General features: G+C 44.5%; 1 protein-coding gene across 1 annotated transcript in view; it reads left to right on the top strand.

Annotated features, from left to right (window-relative positions):
- The first annotated feature begins 3,306 nt into the window (after positions 1-3,306).
- Positions 3,307-16,413, top strand: part of LOC147459037 (uncharacterized) — a 59,651-nt gene continuing 46,544 nt past the window's right edge. Inside the window, exon 1 of the mRNA XM_086510409.1 lies at positions 3,307-3,729. Within this exon, the coding sequence (XP_086366535.1) occupies positions 3,402-3,729 (328 nt within the window). The 5' untranslated portion in view covers positions 3,307-3,401. The remainder of the gene's footprint in view (positions 3,730-16,413) is intronic.

A 16,413-nucleotide genomic window follows, 5' to 3' on the forward strand; every position in this document is an offset into this window, starting at 1 on the left:
GTCCATTGTATTCTTCAAGAAGTAGATGTCTCCTTACACTAGACTGTCATCCTCTGCAACAGTGTTCGTCACATTTATTTCTTGAATCTTCACTGAGGACTTGTTCTTCTCACCATGGTCTTCAGCTTTCTCTTTGCCTTTTTCTGCTTTCCATTCTCTGCAGTCTCTTTTCATGTGACCCTTCTTGCCACAATGGTAGCATTCTATGTCACTCTTGCCTTTAGCACTGCGGGACTTGCTACGAGACTGATTCCTCTTTCCACCTTTGTACTTTTCTTTGGTCCTTCCCCTGACAACTAAGGCTGTTCCTTTGCCTTTGTCCATTGTCTTTCTATTGGTTTCTTCAGTAAGCAGACTTCCTTCTACACCTGCTATGTTCAAACCATCTGGAGGTGCAGAATTACTCAAAGCTGTGCGAAAAGTGTCCCAACTTTCCGGCAATGTGATCAACAGGAACATAGCTCTAACAGGTTCATCAAACTTGACACCTTGAGCTGACAACTGACTATAGATTGTGTTGAATTCATTCAGATGATTGGACATAGGTGTCCCTTCTTTCATCTTCAAGTCAACAAGCTTCTTAAGCCAGTATACCTGTGAAGCTGCACTCTGCTTTTCATAAAGATCACTCAGCTTTAACCATGCTTGATAAGCCGACATCTTGTCTGCTACATTGAAGTAAACGCTTTCTGCCAAAGTCAGCATAATGGTAGAAAGTGCCAATTCATCCATTTCGCTCCATTCATCTTCGTCCATATCTTCTGGTTTTATCCCCTTGAGCTTTATAGGTTTTATCTGCTTCTTTTGTACCAACACGTGCCAAATCTGCTTCTTCCACAATGGGAAATTGGTTCCATCTAGCTTCTTGATATTGTAAAGAGCAGTGTCCTGTGATCCAGCCATAGCTACGCTTCACAGTAGTTTACTTTTCTGGGAAAAATTCGGCAGAGTTTCCCCTGTAAACTGACCTCTGAACCAATATCAACCTGATGAACTAGTGGATGTCGCCTACAGTCTGTGTGTAGATGCGCCTGTGTCGTATGTGACACGCCTCCAAGAACTGTGAGCCGTCCTTCAATGTGTAGACAGCCACAAATCAACACTCTGGGAGTGTCGATATCCTCAGCATCTGCAGTCGTAGGCCGAAAACCCCAAATTTGCAGAGTCGGATCTGCACCCGTCAAGACCACGTAGTCGAAAATGGCATGCGCAGACCTTTGTCGAAGCCAAACGGTGGCTGAGATGACCTCAGAATGAAATTCTGACAACACCAAGGCCTTCGGACTTCCACCAGGATTTGGGGCCGTGTCTTCGCTTGTCGAATTTCACTCCAATCTGAGATGGTGACTCTAGCCTCCTGCAGTGCTGTCCCGAGCCTCGATCTGAGCTCTGAAACCAGTTGACGGAGTACGAGCGGAAGTGCGACGCGAGAGAGAGTGCGAGAAGAAGAGCACGACGATATGGTGAACTCGCTCTACTGTAATGTGTAGAGCATAGTGAGTTCTTATTAGGTTTTAACAAAAGAATATGTGTACATACCTGGCGGCCCGCCCACTTACCTGGGCGACCACATTGGGCTTTATACCCCAACACCTGATTCGCTTTATAATCATCACAATGTTTCATACATTGTGCAACAAAATTACAAAACCCTTGCCACAATAAAAAAACTCAAGCATCCAACAAAAGCACTAAACAACTTGCAAGAGCTCCAATTGAAACTTCATTGTCCCCACAGATCATTTGCTCAGTTAAATGGCCTAAAATGCCTTGCAGCATATATCATAAAGAGATAAGCCATTTTTTCCATCATTGCAAAACCCTCAAAAATCCACAACGTAAAATTCAATGCCTCATCTTGCTCCGCTCTCTGAATTGATGCTTCTACAACACTCCATAGAAGACAACCCTTTCCCCCAAAAAAGAATTGCTTGCTCAGCTTATGTAACATGGGGCAACCCATACCTTACATCATCGCAAGCAGAAAATATCTAGAAACCCATTATGTGCCTAACTCCATCCTCAAAATTCTCCTCAAACAAACTGAAGAATGGATAACACGCAACAAGATTTTTTTCCAACATGAATCAGTCTACTAATCTTGCTATCGAATGAAGTCGGGCAAAACCTGCAACAGAAAAACAGGGATAAGCGAATTTCTTCAACCACATGAAACCTTCATACCTAAATAGGTTTTATTATCTCGGTTAGCATGTGGGAAGGGTTGGGATCCCATTTTTCAGGTATGCTTGGCTTTGCTTATGATTCAGGGCTATGCATCACCTTGTCTGATACAAAAAACGGCAAGCGGCTGATGTCAATTCACCTCAAACACCAAACAGCTCTATACTCACCACATCTTATAGATTTACATGAATGACTAATGCAATACATGTAAACCGAAAACATACACAGCCCATGGAATCAAAGTCCTACTTCATAGGAGTGGGCAGGTCAAAGGTATGCTCTAGAGCCATTACCCCTATGAACGCTCTTCAGATTGTCTTGCTGCTGCTGTTCAAAGAGTGCAGCGCCTTTGCCCCTGCTGCTTTCGTATTTTCTGTCGCAACAACACAACGTCACACATGGATTTTCCTACACATATCAGACCCTACACATCGCAACATTACCCCAGAGGCGAAAGCTGTTCGTAGAACCGCCGCCAGCTGCTGCAAGCACGCCTGCGTTGCTTCCACCAACCTCGGTTGCTTACGGCCCTTTTGCCCCAAATGGTAGCGAGTACCATCACACAGATCGCACGCAAGGAGGCTTTCACAACGACATCAACGTGAGACACTACATTTGACTTGCCGCTTGAGACTACGTATTGCCAAGTAAACATGCGCAGTGTGGAGAGAAGATTGGGGCAAGCAAAACAGACCTAGAGCAAGACCGGGCCGGCGTGGAGAGAAGGTTGGGACGAGGAAAACAAAGCCTACAATGGAAGCCCTAGAGCAAGACCTCAGTCGAGAGCAAAAAGCATTGAACAAATGTAGAAGTCTAACAACGGGCCTCTTCTTATGCACCAATGATGACTTTTCGGCAACCAAACCCTCTTGAAACCCTATTCACCTACGGACATTGGATCCGTTAAATCTACAACACTTTTCAACAACCCACCACCCACAATCATCACTCCGTCTTAAGCGCTCATTGCAGCACCCACCAATAAAAAAAAAGTTCCTCAAAAAAATCGATTCTATTTTTAGCCAGCTGCCCTTTGGGCAGGCCAAAAGAAGGCCTTTGAGCATGCCATGAATTTATCTGATGAACTTTGAAATGAACGGACAAACTTTTAAATCTTATCCCAATATCGCAGTAGTCGAGGAACTTGACAGTCTCATTTGAAATGGACATGCCCATTTGAAGAGAGCTCGTCTTTTCATCGGCTCCAAGCTTTCATGGCTGCTTCTGCAGGTTCTTGCCTCTCCGTGATGGCCTGCCCCGATTGTTTGCAAAGAAATTCCATAGCCGGAGCAGTTTTTGGACAGTTTGCTCTTCCAAAGTTACGATCATGGAAGCGACGAGCTGGAGGTGTCATGGCGGTTTCTGCTATCGAAACTTCTTCTGGTTCATCATCTTCTCCACCGTCATCACCATCTGCAGATAAGACAAGATGTCTTGAAAAGTCTTTAGTTATCAACAGAAGGGCCTTTGCAGCCCTTGTGGGCATTGTCAGCCCAACAGCCCTTGTTTTGAAAGCCAGAGCAGATGGAACAATGATCAACGGTGTGCACATTTATCTTGAATCTTGGTCTTGTATATGGTTAAAGTCTCAGGTTTCTTGTCTGCATATGAGGGTAGAAAATTTTTAATGGACAAATTGGGAGGATTCAATTGGATTCACAAGAAAGTATTGGGTACTTTCAATGTGAATTCACTCTAGTTCTGATCTTTGCAAGGCTTCAGACATCAATCTCATGTTGACATAGAGAAGATAAAGGCAGATATATCTTTGTGCATTACTTTTGTAGAGGTAACAGCTCTACTGTCATGCATGACCATTTGAAAGTGGAATTTTGGCTCTGTCAAGGAATGATGTCCTCAATTTGATCAAAACACATTTTGTCAAGAAATTTTGGTTATTTTAAATTGTTGATATCACATATAGAGGATAAAACATTCCATTGGCGCATTGCGTGCATGTTGAACTGTAGCTTCTTGCTTTGCCTTCTTTGTGCCATGTATACCATCCTAGTTTACTCGCTTCTAGGAGTGGGAACCCTTTCTATCTTGACCTCAGCAGCGACGCTGCTTCGGACATCCATTGGGCTACATAAGCCCCCCTCATTGCACACACAACTTTAGTTATTGAGCGTTCTAGTGATTGTTGTTGTCTATCTTGTGTTAATATCTCTCTTCATATCTCCAACATAGTATCAAAGAAGGATTAGTCAAAAGCATTAATCTCTAGCGCTAATTTTTGATTAGATGTTGATTATCCTCTAGGGTGTTGGATTATTTTTACGTAATTATGATCATGGATATATTTTGTTTTTATCTAATGTCAAGGAGAGAATCTCTCTATTCACCCCTTCCATGGTTCTAGGGGGATGTTCTTTCCTACATTGGTGGAAATATTCTCTCTCAGAGAGTTTAAGCTCAACACCTTTATATAGTGGCTTTAAGCACCTTTTAAGAGCTCACAAAATTTCAAATTGTTGAAGTTTTTCATAAGCGATACATGGCAGTCTGCTCAAAGATTTTTTAATGAGCTCAAGAAATAGTGCCACCTTGGGAAGCTCATAGCACCCCTTCGGTCAGCTTTTAGCATCACTTTTGGATAGCATTTGAAGCTATAGTCGGCAGCCCTCACGCTCTTAATACTTACTCATCACCGGTACTACATGTCATCAACTTTGTGCGTGTTGGCAACATCAAAGCTGTGCTTGCTACAGACACAATGTAGAGCACGAAGTGCTTCCCATCTCAAAGAGGCTATACCATGAGAGTGTGACAATCACTAACTTTATTTGTTGGTTTCCTTTCATTGATTTTATTTATCTTTTTGGACCCTCTTTTTGAAGTCACAAATGGTCAGACATTGAATGGCTAGTGCGAAACGGTGGATGACCAAGAGTTTCACCTATAACAGTGAAGGTCAGGCAGCTACGAGATGGTTGGGCCGATCGGCACGAAAAGGGTGGCTAGGCTCACTTAAAGTCATTTAGGCCCCTCGATGAGACTTCATAAGTTGGTGGGTAGTAGAATTTAAACCAAATGGGCAAAGTGGACACTTGGCAACTCTGGAGCCATCTGCAAGACACCTCGGTTGGGAGGGGGCACCCAAATTGATTTGGGGTTGTTGGGGGCTGTTTTTCACTTCATTGTGAAGCTACTATGTGTGTGTGAGTAGTGGGTGCAGGTGCATAGCTTTTTTGCTTCTTGTGATCACACATAACCCAAGACCACTTGGGCGAGTCGATCCCTAATCTGTGTTTTTGAAGAGTGGCAGGTAACCAGAAAAGAAGGGCTTGTCGTCTAGTCTCTCCTCGTTCCTCTTTTCCACTTATTGAGAGTGGACCTTGCACTTAGCGATAGGCCAATCGACGTGAGGTGGGAAAAAACAACCTTGGTGTGAGCGCAAGGCCGCCAAGGGGTGCACCTGCAGGAAGGAGTTGAGCTTGGGTAAGAGTAAAGCCTTCTTAAACGTAGATTGCAAGCCAAGAACCCAAGTATCCAAGAACCTCAAGAACCCAAGTACCCAAGAACTTCAAGAACCCAGAGTACCCAAGGACCTCAAGAACCTCAAGAACTCAAGAACCAAAGAACTTCAAGTACCCAAGAACTCAATGCATGGTCATCACTTGAAGCGGAATGGAAACTTTGCGTGAAGGTGATGAGAGTGTAGATGGGGGAGACGGAGTTTCTACACGAGGAGGATTGTTCCCCGATCCTCCCTCATCCCCATCTAGGCCACGGATTGTACCAAGCCCTATGGAGGCTTTGGTCAAGTCGATGATGGAGATGATGCTACAACAAGAGGCTCAACGTGCTGCCATGGATAGAGAACAGGAAGAACGAAGGGCTGTCACGGGATGGGCACCACGTGCCTACGGAAAAGAAGAGACTGAATAACTTTATGCACTTCAAATAACAACTGAACTGAAAGTGATAGACGACACGACACGGGGAGTGGCGGAGTTCCACCCCAAGAGAGCACTGGCCCCAAACCTTGGCGTCCCTTTCGATATTTCTTTCTATTGCTTTAACTCAGTACATTGCCTATACTCCACCCCTGCACCTTTGCACCTTCGTACTAAAGCATGCCAGAGAATGAGCCCTTGGCTCATATTTAAAGGCCCTTGGCCATGAAAAGCAGTTACATGAAAAGCTTCAAACTCAAAAGCATCTGGTCCCAAAAAACATCTTGTCCAAAACCTGTGAGCACAAACTATGGAAATCCGTACAATCTGCCACGTCAGCAGTCAATGTAAAATGCGGAATTATGTACAGGTCTGCCATGTCAGCATGTCAAGGCAAAATCCGAAAACCCGTATAGGTCTCTGCCACGTCATCAACTGGCTGCACATTCTTTTGAGTGTATGTCCTGTTTGGTTTTAATGTCTTTAGTCACTTTGGGCCCCATTAGACGGTATCCCATAAGTTGGCGGGAACTTCTTCTGCTGCTTCTTCACTTAGGGTAGGCCCCTTGGCCGGGATCTGCAATTCGGCTCCGTTCATCAGTGGCTTGACACGTCAGCAGTTTGTGACATCCCTGCTTCTTGAAAGAAAGTAATCGTCCGTGATTATAGCATATCTACAAAACAACTCAAGTTAGCTAAAAAATTCCCGAGGGTCATTCCGAGTGACAATCAATTTTCTCATTCCAAATCGGAGCTCTTGATTTCCTGGGTCGTTGGTTTTCAGAGAAATCTCATCCAAAAAGGAGCCTCATTCTAGATTGGAGGTCTTGATATCTTGGGTCGTTGGCTTCCCAGAAGTATCTCATCCAATAAGGAGTCTCATTCCAGATTGGAACTCTTGACATCCTAGGTCGTTGGTTTCCCAGAAGAATCTCATCCAATAAGGAATATTCGGTGATCGGCACATCACAATGCAACACAAATGCTAACATATACATGTTACAAGACATAGAAACATAAAGTCGTCGATGAACACTCCCCCCGCAAATAACCATCCAGGTTTGGGCCATGAGCTGTTCAACGACTCCCTCATCACTCCTCTTGCATAACCTAAAAAGGTTTGGGCCTGGAGATATAGAGGCCTTTTACAACACCAGACCGTAGCCTGCGTCGTTTGGAGGTGTAACAGGCTTGGACACTCCAAGCGAGAAATCAATAGCAACACACGAATAGAAACTTCATAATCACTGAACTCCAATAGAGAGAGAGTCAACAGGGCTTGGCGTAGTTCTGTGCCCAAAGGTATTGGTCCCAAAAGTTTGGCGCCCCTTTACTTTAAGCTTTAACACACAGAGAAACCTTGCAAAAGGAACTTGTAACGGGAATTAACACTTCAAAGCACAAATGGCTCGGAAGCTAGAATCTTCGAGCAGACGCCGACAACCTGTAGGCCCCAAAAACTGGTGCCCTTCGGTATTTCTTTATTCCTTTAGAGGGTAAAGTTACAAATCTAGAGTCCTAGGGATCTTCACCTGTATCCAACTAGATCACACCTGTTCTGGAAAAATTATGGTATCATAACGGCCCCAAAACTCGGGTGAACAAATCCCCCTACTGGAACTCGCTTCCAGAGACATAAACCCTCTGCTTTCTACCCAAAAACAGCAATTACAGCTCGCTATACTTACTGGTTTTTACCCTGTTTTCAGCCCTAAACAGTCCCGGAATTGTCCTCTAATAGTGGGGCACTGTTCTCAACGCTTCTGGCAGCCATACGGCTGCAAAACAATCCAAAAACAGCGCATAACCAGGGCTGAAAATGCACTTGTAAGATGAGGTTATCACCCTCACGGGTGCTTGCTTTTGGAGTAGCAGTTAGCTACTCCTGTTCCTACTCAAAGAGGCTCTTGCCTCGGCATAGAAGCATAAGACCACACACTGTACATAGGTCAAATGAAGAGCCCTCTTGTGGGGCATCACGTTACTGCGCGTAGGGGGGAGAGAGAGCAGTGTAGAGTGTGCATGACATCACTTCTTGCACTACACTATACATGAGAGAGAAAGCTTGCACACAATAGCTTTGGTACCTGCAACAATCCACCATGCGGCTGAAAAATGCAGCTCACATTCTATTTTAACTCTTCTCTCTCTCTCTCTCTCTCTCTCTCTCTCTCTCTCTCTCTGTGTGTGTCACAAACGGGAGCGCATAACAATATAAAATACATTCGGATAAATAGGATTTATCACTTATTACTGAAGCCAGAGGATATAGAGAGAGATAAATAGAGAGAGAGATAGAGAGTGAGAAGATCGACACAGTACTGGGGACCAGAAGATGGGCTAGTCCCCCCCCGTAATAGTATCTTTATTACTGAGGAGAAGTCTATACAAGCACTTGAACCAAACGTATTACCACGTTCGTTCTAGAATAAGACTTGATGGTTCCCGGAAGCCTCAGCTTCCAATTCCTAGGGCAAAACCCTATTCCAAGGAACTTCCGTTCCTTATTCCAATTCCTCGAGAATCAAGGTTCTCGCCTCTGGATCTCACCTTCCAGACTTAGGGCATGGCATCCCTGCAACTCTTTTCCAACTTTCTTTCCAGAGTCCTCTTCCCGCAGAACAACTCTGCTTTCCCGGACACGAATTCCTTACTTGGGAATCCCAACTTCCGGATCACAACTTGAGAGACTATCTCTCTCCGATCCGTGGATCTACTTCCCAAACTCGGGTACGAAACCCTTGGGCTGATCTAGCTCTAGTTCCTCAGAGCGCTTTTTTCCTGCAGAGGCTCATACCTTCCTCTGCTCCTACTCCCTCACTAAGAGGAAGTACACCTGCAAACAAATACTTAGAGTTCATAACATGAAAATCGTTACCTTCAAAGTCTTGACGCTCGAAACGCAACTCCGTTCTCGAAAAGCAATTCCCCGGAAGAGATCTCTCCATAGAAAATCCTCTCTTCCAATCCTACACACAAAAGAGGTGTGTTCTCAGGTTCCTTCTCGTAAATCAGCCCCGTCTACGACGTTTATGGGCTGAAAACAGAGAAAAACAGCAACTTGTCGCGATGGAAACACGCTTCGTAGGCACTTCTTCGCGAAGGAACTCGCGCATTGGGTCTTGGCGACATCTGGTACACTTGGGGCAGCCATGGGCATCACCGGCAACGTCTTCTTTACGTCTGAAATCTGTAGCAGCATCTCCTCCTTGCAAAGATTGGTCCTCCCCTCTAAGTGAGGGCATGTGATGCTTTTATAGCTCCTAGCCACAAGCACGAATAGCTACTCGCGTAGAGATTGCGGCCGCTTTTTTTTTTTTTTTTTTCAAAATTTTTTTTTTCCGTTCTGCGTGGAAAAGAGAGAGAAAACGCTGGCTGATCTATTGCCTTATTTATCAGATGGTTGCCCACTTATTAAATGGGCGGCCGGCGTATTTTAAAAAATAGTCTGAACCTGCCCAAAAACTCAATAAAACCTTAAAAGTTAAAAACAATGCTTTCACAGCACTTCCCAGGCGTCCCTGGATGCAATCACACGCACAATTGCAATGCAAACATAAACTTCCTCGCGGGAAAGCATCTGCTTTCCCGGAAAGCAATCCCGCTTCCTCAGAAAGCATCTGTTTTTCCTCAAAGTTTCCTCTGAACCCATCTTCATTCAAGTGCTTGCTTTTCCCTGTGCACAATTCTAACACAGTTCGGAATTTCCTCCCGACTATGGATATTCCCTTTCCGATGCACCCATCACCCACCTTGTGACGCATCAGGAATACCCATCACCTAGTCCTTTCTTACCGGACTTACGGTACAATCTCCTTCACGATGCTCTATGTCACCCATCCTATGACGCATCAAAGATGTCCGTTCCCTGATGGTCGGATACTTCTTTCCGATGCTCCCTGTCACCCATCCGATGTGACGCATCAGAAGTACCCGTTCCTGGTGGCCTTACAGATATTCCCGTTCTCAGTGCTCCCGTCATTACTTTGAATGACGCACTAGGAATACTCTGTACTCGGATGTCTCCAGTGAGAAAAGCTCTCTCACTTAAAATTCCAATAATTCATTTAGAATTATTTTTCCTTGGTGTTCCAAGCGAGAAAACCCTCTCACTTATAAATCCAATAATTCATTTAGAATTATTTTTCTGTAAGATAAAGCCAATTTAGCAACACTCTCTCTCTCTCTCTCTCTCTCTCTCTCAAGTTGGAAAATGCCCAAAAATGTGCCAAGTGGCTTAATTCCCGCTTTGGACCTTTTGGTCTAAAAATATCTCAACCGATTGCTCAGTTGACTTTGTAGCAGAGTAATAAAATGTTCCCCTTGTCATTCTGAAGCTAATGACGCGAACAAATTTCGTGGCCCAAAATAGCAGTTCCCTAAATTTTAGGAGATACTTCCATTGGACTCTCACAGGCCATCTGACCATCTTTCACCACTAGGACCACATCTAAAAATGCAATGTAGCCCAGTTCTCAAGTGATTTTCTTTGGTGACCCCACCTTGGCACTAAAAATGCAATGTAGCCCAGTTCTCAGGTGATTTTCTTTGGTGACCCCACCTTGGCCTAGTATCCACCAACTTATTAAGTGCGGCGAGGGGACCTAAATGACTTTGAACTGAGCCTAGACACCCTTTTACTACTCGAATTCCAGTGCAGACCAACTTCCCGTCCACGGGTGAAACTACTGTTTCACAGTGGCCATGCAATGTCTGTCCATTTACAACTTCAAAACGAGCGTCTCAAAAATTAAATGTAAATCATCGGAAAGAAACCAACAACTAAGGTTATTCTCAGTTGCCACGTCCTCGTGACAGTTCCCTTGATTCATTCTCTTCAATCTGGCGGACTCTTGCCTTGTTGAGGTGGATACTATTCTGGTCGTAAGATAAGTCAATGAGTTGGCGTGCATTCCAAATCGTTGCTCAGCATGTCCCATAAGTCTCTGAATAAAGTCAAACTTCTGGTTTAGACAATAGTCTCGAATCTCTTTTAGCAAACCACAGCAAAACCGGTCAATCTGGTCTCTCTGGTAAATAAGTATCCCAAAACCTCTGGCAGTAGTCGTCCAATGTATCTTTCTTAGTCATTCTCAAGTGATGCCAAGCTGTGATGACATCTCTTGCATATTCATCTGATATCCAAGTTGACGTGAAAATTGTCATGAGTTTTAATCACGTCGCATGTGCTTCTCTACTATGTCGGTACAATTTCTTTCAAGTAAGATGCTGCCTTTCGCACCGTGGATTGTTCTGTGAACCGTCCTTCAGAGAAGGTGATGTCGAACTGTTGTACAAACTCAAGGGCTCGATGGGTGCCTTGGTAGCGTGAAAACGTCTCAAACCTGACGGCCTGACTCCCTTCTTGAACTCCTTGGTTTTCTTGTTGATTTGGTCTCTGTCAATAGAGGCCGAGCTCTCCTCCTTTGAACTGCTAGATGGCCTTCCATGCCTACTAGACTTTTTCAAAACTTTGCTTAGAAATTGAGAAACCTTCTAAGCACCCTCGAATACGTCAAATGGCGCCTTCCCCGTGTGTTGTTGTAGGCAAACTCTACCAAGGGCAAATACTTTTCCCATTAAGTCTTCTGATCCGAAAAATAAGACTTCAACAAACTCAAAACCATTGAATTGACTATCTCAAATTGCCTGTAACAGACTTGGACACTCCAAGTCAAGAATCAATCGCGACAGCACCAAATAACCACTTCAAAACAATTCACAGATCACTATAGATTTGCACTGGCCTGTCGGAGTTCCGTGCCTAGAGATATTGGCCCCAAAGACTGGCGCCCCTTTCGGTATTTCTTTTTGTATTAATCAATCATCAAAGTACAAGAGAGTGGTTAGGGTTTCACTCTCAGACTCTGCGTCCAGATGCTCTCAGAAGTGAGACCCTCACCACTTATTTAAAGGTTATAAGGGATGCCCAAAAGCAGAGCCCCAAAAGCTTTTAAAATCAAAAGCAGTAGTCCTCTCTCTCTCTCTTTAGAGAGTCGTTTCTTTTTTTATATAAAAAAAACAAAATTCGCGTCGCTCATCATTTCTTTTTTTTTTTAAAAAATTTATAGCCTCCGTGATTTCCGGAAATTAGGGTTTTGGCAGAAATTAGGGTTTGCAGGAATTTTAGGGTTTCTGGCAGAAAGTAGGGTTTCTGCTGTCCTCCACGTCATCACTTTGTGACATACCCCCCTCTTGAAAGCATTGTAATCGACCACGATTACGCCTGCAAAACTGACAAAAGCCATAAAACGTCTTAGCAGACACTGACTGTTAGTACCTACGTACTAGGAACACACATCTAGCACATGTACAAAATCGACAGTCACATCACACGACATCACAGGACATCACCAGATATCACAGGACATCACATGACATTCAACATTCGTTCGGATCTTAGACCATGATTTATCGGCAATGTAGCTAGCAATCACATCTAGGTCCAATCGGGACCTCATCGATGTCCGATTGACTAACCCCTATTGCAACCATGTCTATTCGAGATCAATCAGACCAAAATGTTGCAGTCATTTCGTCTATCAGTTCCTGCACTCACAAGAAGTCAAGAACAAATCAGTATCATAATCAGGAATTCCATTTCATAAAGTCATCCAACAGAATACTGTCAGCTCTCAGTATCCCTGAAGCTCAAAGAGACATCAGTGACTTTAGTATCAAAATCGAGGCATCTGTTGACAAGGGAGCGGAGTGACTCCCCTCTTGTGTATCCCACTGCACCAGATCTCCGGCCAAGCTGAATTCTGGGTTCTGTTTGGAGTAGACTATGCTAAACCAAAACATCGAGGTAAAGTTTCACAATCCGAGGAGTATCTGCTAGGTCCTCCTCCTCCATCCACTTCGCATCAAATGCAGGAAAGTTCTTGAACTAAACCAAGAACCTCCTTCGGACTTTACCTTTCTCCGTATCGTTATGTGCCAAAATCTGTTCAAGAACAAGGATCTTCTCGTTTTCTTCCACTTCGGGTTGCTCATCAGGCTCCCCATCATCAGGCACATCACCCTTAACAAGTTTCAAGAGACTCACATGCAATGCATTGTGAATCCTCCATGCATCTGGCAGGTTCAATCGGAAGGAGACATCATTTATCTTTTCAGTAATCTGGAAAGGTCCGTAGTATCACATACTAAGCTTTGGAAAAAGCCTCTCCTTTCCCTTTTTCTTTCTTAGGCGTGCCTTCTCAAAAGTAAGAGCACCCAATCATCCTCCTTCAGTTTCAAGTCGCGACGATGGCGATCCGCTACCTTTTTCTGTCGTTCTTGAGACTCCTGCAAAGTCTCGCGAACCTTGGCAAAAGCCGTATCCAAATCTCGCGAATATTCATCCGCTTCCAATATCTAATCTTTCGTGCTCAGGAAGGATGGAACCTTCGCAGCACTTTCAACAATCTCACATGGCGTCTTCCCCGTCGAAGAGTGTATCGTGCTATTGTAGGCAAATTCCACCAAAGGTAAGTTCTTTTCCCATTGAGTCTTCTGATCCGAGATACAAGACTTCAATAAATCTAAAATCACTGAATTGGCAATCTCAAATTGCCCGTCAGTCTGCAAGTGGAACGATGACGAGAACTGCAATTGCGTGCCAATGTTATCCCAAATTGCCTTCCAAAACAAACTCATAAAGCTGGGGTCTCTGTCGGAGACAATCGTTTCAGACGTGCCATGTAATCGGAAAATCATCGTGATCATTCTGTGTTCTTGGGAGATCAAAAATGAAATCCATCGCTATACTTTCCCAGGGGCGGGTGGGTATGGGTAAAGGCTGTAACAATCCCTGTGCCTTATGCCTGTCAAACTTGACCTTCTGGCATACCAAGCAACTGCGCACAAACTCTTCCACATCTTTCTTGAGTCTCGGCCAAAAGAAATATCTCTCTACCCCTTTCATGGTGGTAGCAATGCCGCGGTGACCCGTAAAAGGTGGACAGTGGCATTCAATCATAACCTTTTCCCTCAACGGCTGTGTAACGCACAACATAGTCTTTTTCATCAAGTAGCCTTCCCGAAGGGAATATCCCGCTACTGTCTCCCCATCCCGTATCCGTGTGAAAATATCTGCAAAATCTGTATCTGTGGCATACTGATCGACCATATCCTCGAAGCTCCTATGATGTATCGCGGAAATAGTGAGAACCAACGGTTTTCGAGACAAAGCATCTGCCACCACATTCTTCTGTCCCTGCACATGGACAATCTGGAAGTGGAGCTGTGACAAGATGTTCGCCCACCGCATCTGCTTTTCCGAAAGCTGCTTCTGTGACAAGAAGTAGCGCAAACTCTGATGGTCTGTAAAGACAGTAAAATCCGCTCCGAGTAGGTAATGCCGCCACTGAGTAAGAGCATGGATAACCACCAAAAGCTCTTTCTCATAAATCTGTGTTGTCATCTCCGGCCTAGAGAACAAATGGCTCTCGTAAGCTATGACATGGCCTTCTTGCATCAAGACCGTACCCAGACTACGACCACAAGCATCAAAATATACTTCAAATGACTTCTGCAAGTCCGGCAAAGTCAAAATAGGTCCCGTAGTCAATTTCTCTTTCAATGTCCGAAAGGCAGTCACCTCTGTGGGTCCCCACGAAAAAGGTACTCCTTTCTGTGTCAAGGTATGCAAAGGGGAAGCAACCTCTGCAAACTTTCGTATGAACCGCCTGTAGTACGAACACAGTCCCAAGAAGCTTCTAACTTCATGGACATTCCTCAAATCGGGCCAATCACGGATAGTCTCTATCTTGGCCGGGTCCATTTGCACTCCTGCTGTGCTGACACGATGTGTCCCAAAAAGTGTATCTCTGGTAGAAAAAATTCACTTTTCTTTGCATTAATCACTAACGTGTGATATCGTAATGCGTGAAAGACTTGAAGCAGATGATCTCTGTGTTCTGCCTCATTCTTGGAGAAAACAATGATGTCGTTAAAGAAAGTGCCAACAAATAGCCTGTACTCTCGAAAAATCCTGTCCATCATCCGGTTAAATGTCGCAGGAGCATTGGTTAAGCCAAAAGGCATCACCAAAAACTCAAATAACCCAAAAATCGTCCGAAGAGCTGTCTTGTAGACATCTCCTGGCGCTATCCTGATCTGATGATATCCACTCTTCAAGTCAATCCTGCTAAAGCACGAGGATCCCTGTAACCTGTCAAGTATATGATCGATCCTAGGAATCGGAAATCTGTTCTTGATGGTGATTTCGTTGAGAGTGCTATAATCGATGCACATTCTCCAAGATCCGTCTTTCTTCAAAACCAACAACACTGGAGAGCAATACGGTGAAGTACTAGGCTGGACAAGACCCTTTTCCAAGAGGTCTTTCATTGGGTTCATAATCTTTTCATTCTGTACTCGGCTCACACGGTAAGGTGGCCGATTCGATGGCGTGCTTCCAGGTATCAGATCAATGGTTTGATGTTCAGGCCCTCTGAAAAGCAATCGGCATGAGTGTGGAGAAAAATCTTGGCGTTCTTTTGATCAGGTCAAAACATATTCAACCTTTATCCATCGTTCAGTTCTCTTCCAAAAGAATGAGTAAGAAACTGAAGTTCATCAAGTACAATCTCTAAGCCCTTCATTTATCAAAGTCGCTTTCTCGGCCCGGTAGTCAACCATGACGTAGTTCTTGTGGTACCAAGCGATCCTGAGTAGAACGTCACTCGCGTGCCCTGAACACCCCTGTCATTGCAAACAAAGTTTGCCAATGCTCGGTGTAATGGCAATATCCCATCCGGGTGCCAGTCGAACTACCTCTGCCTGTGGCGTCAGTCTGTCGGGCGTAATTCCAAATCGAGCCGCCAATTCCAAGTGAAAAGAAGTTGGCCTTTGGCTCCTTCAAAAGAGCTTCCTGATCCGTCACTTTGCCCCAAAAGCGGCAAAGTTTGTACTTTCATTCATTAGATTCGGTGCAGGTCCCACGCCATGTGGTACCAATTTTGCTTTTCTATCTGCCTTTTCTGCCACATTCCTCAGCTTCTCTCGAACTCTCAGGCCTGTCGTCGTCTTTATCATTCTGTTCTTTCTGTGCCTTTTTTGGGCACTTCGCTGAGATATGTCCATGTTCCCCGCATCCAAAGCACTTCCCCTCTCTGATGAAGCGAGCTCTCTCCTCAGGAGTAAGCTTGGGTCGTGCATCATTTTTCTCTTGGTTGCTCTTTTTTCTTTCTACTTTCATTCCCAGAAGTTTGTTCGGCTCGTTGTGTCATGGCCTTATCTATGGGGTAGGTCAAACTGCCAGAGTGAATGGCAAAGCCCCGCTTCGCATGACTCATCAACTCCTGAATAGAAGCTGACTTCTGTTCCAAGCAGTGATCTC

This window comes from Adiantum capillus-veneris, chromosome 4 (assembly GCF_014529385.1).
Source record: "Adiantum capillus-veneris isolate H3 chromosome 4, ASM1452938v2, whole genome shotgun sequence".
NCBI classification, from domain to species: domain Eukaryota; kingdom Viridiplantae; phylum Streptophyta; class Polypodiopsida; order Polypodiales; family Pteridaceae; genus Adiantum; species Adiantum capillus-veneris.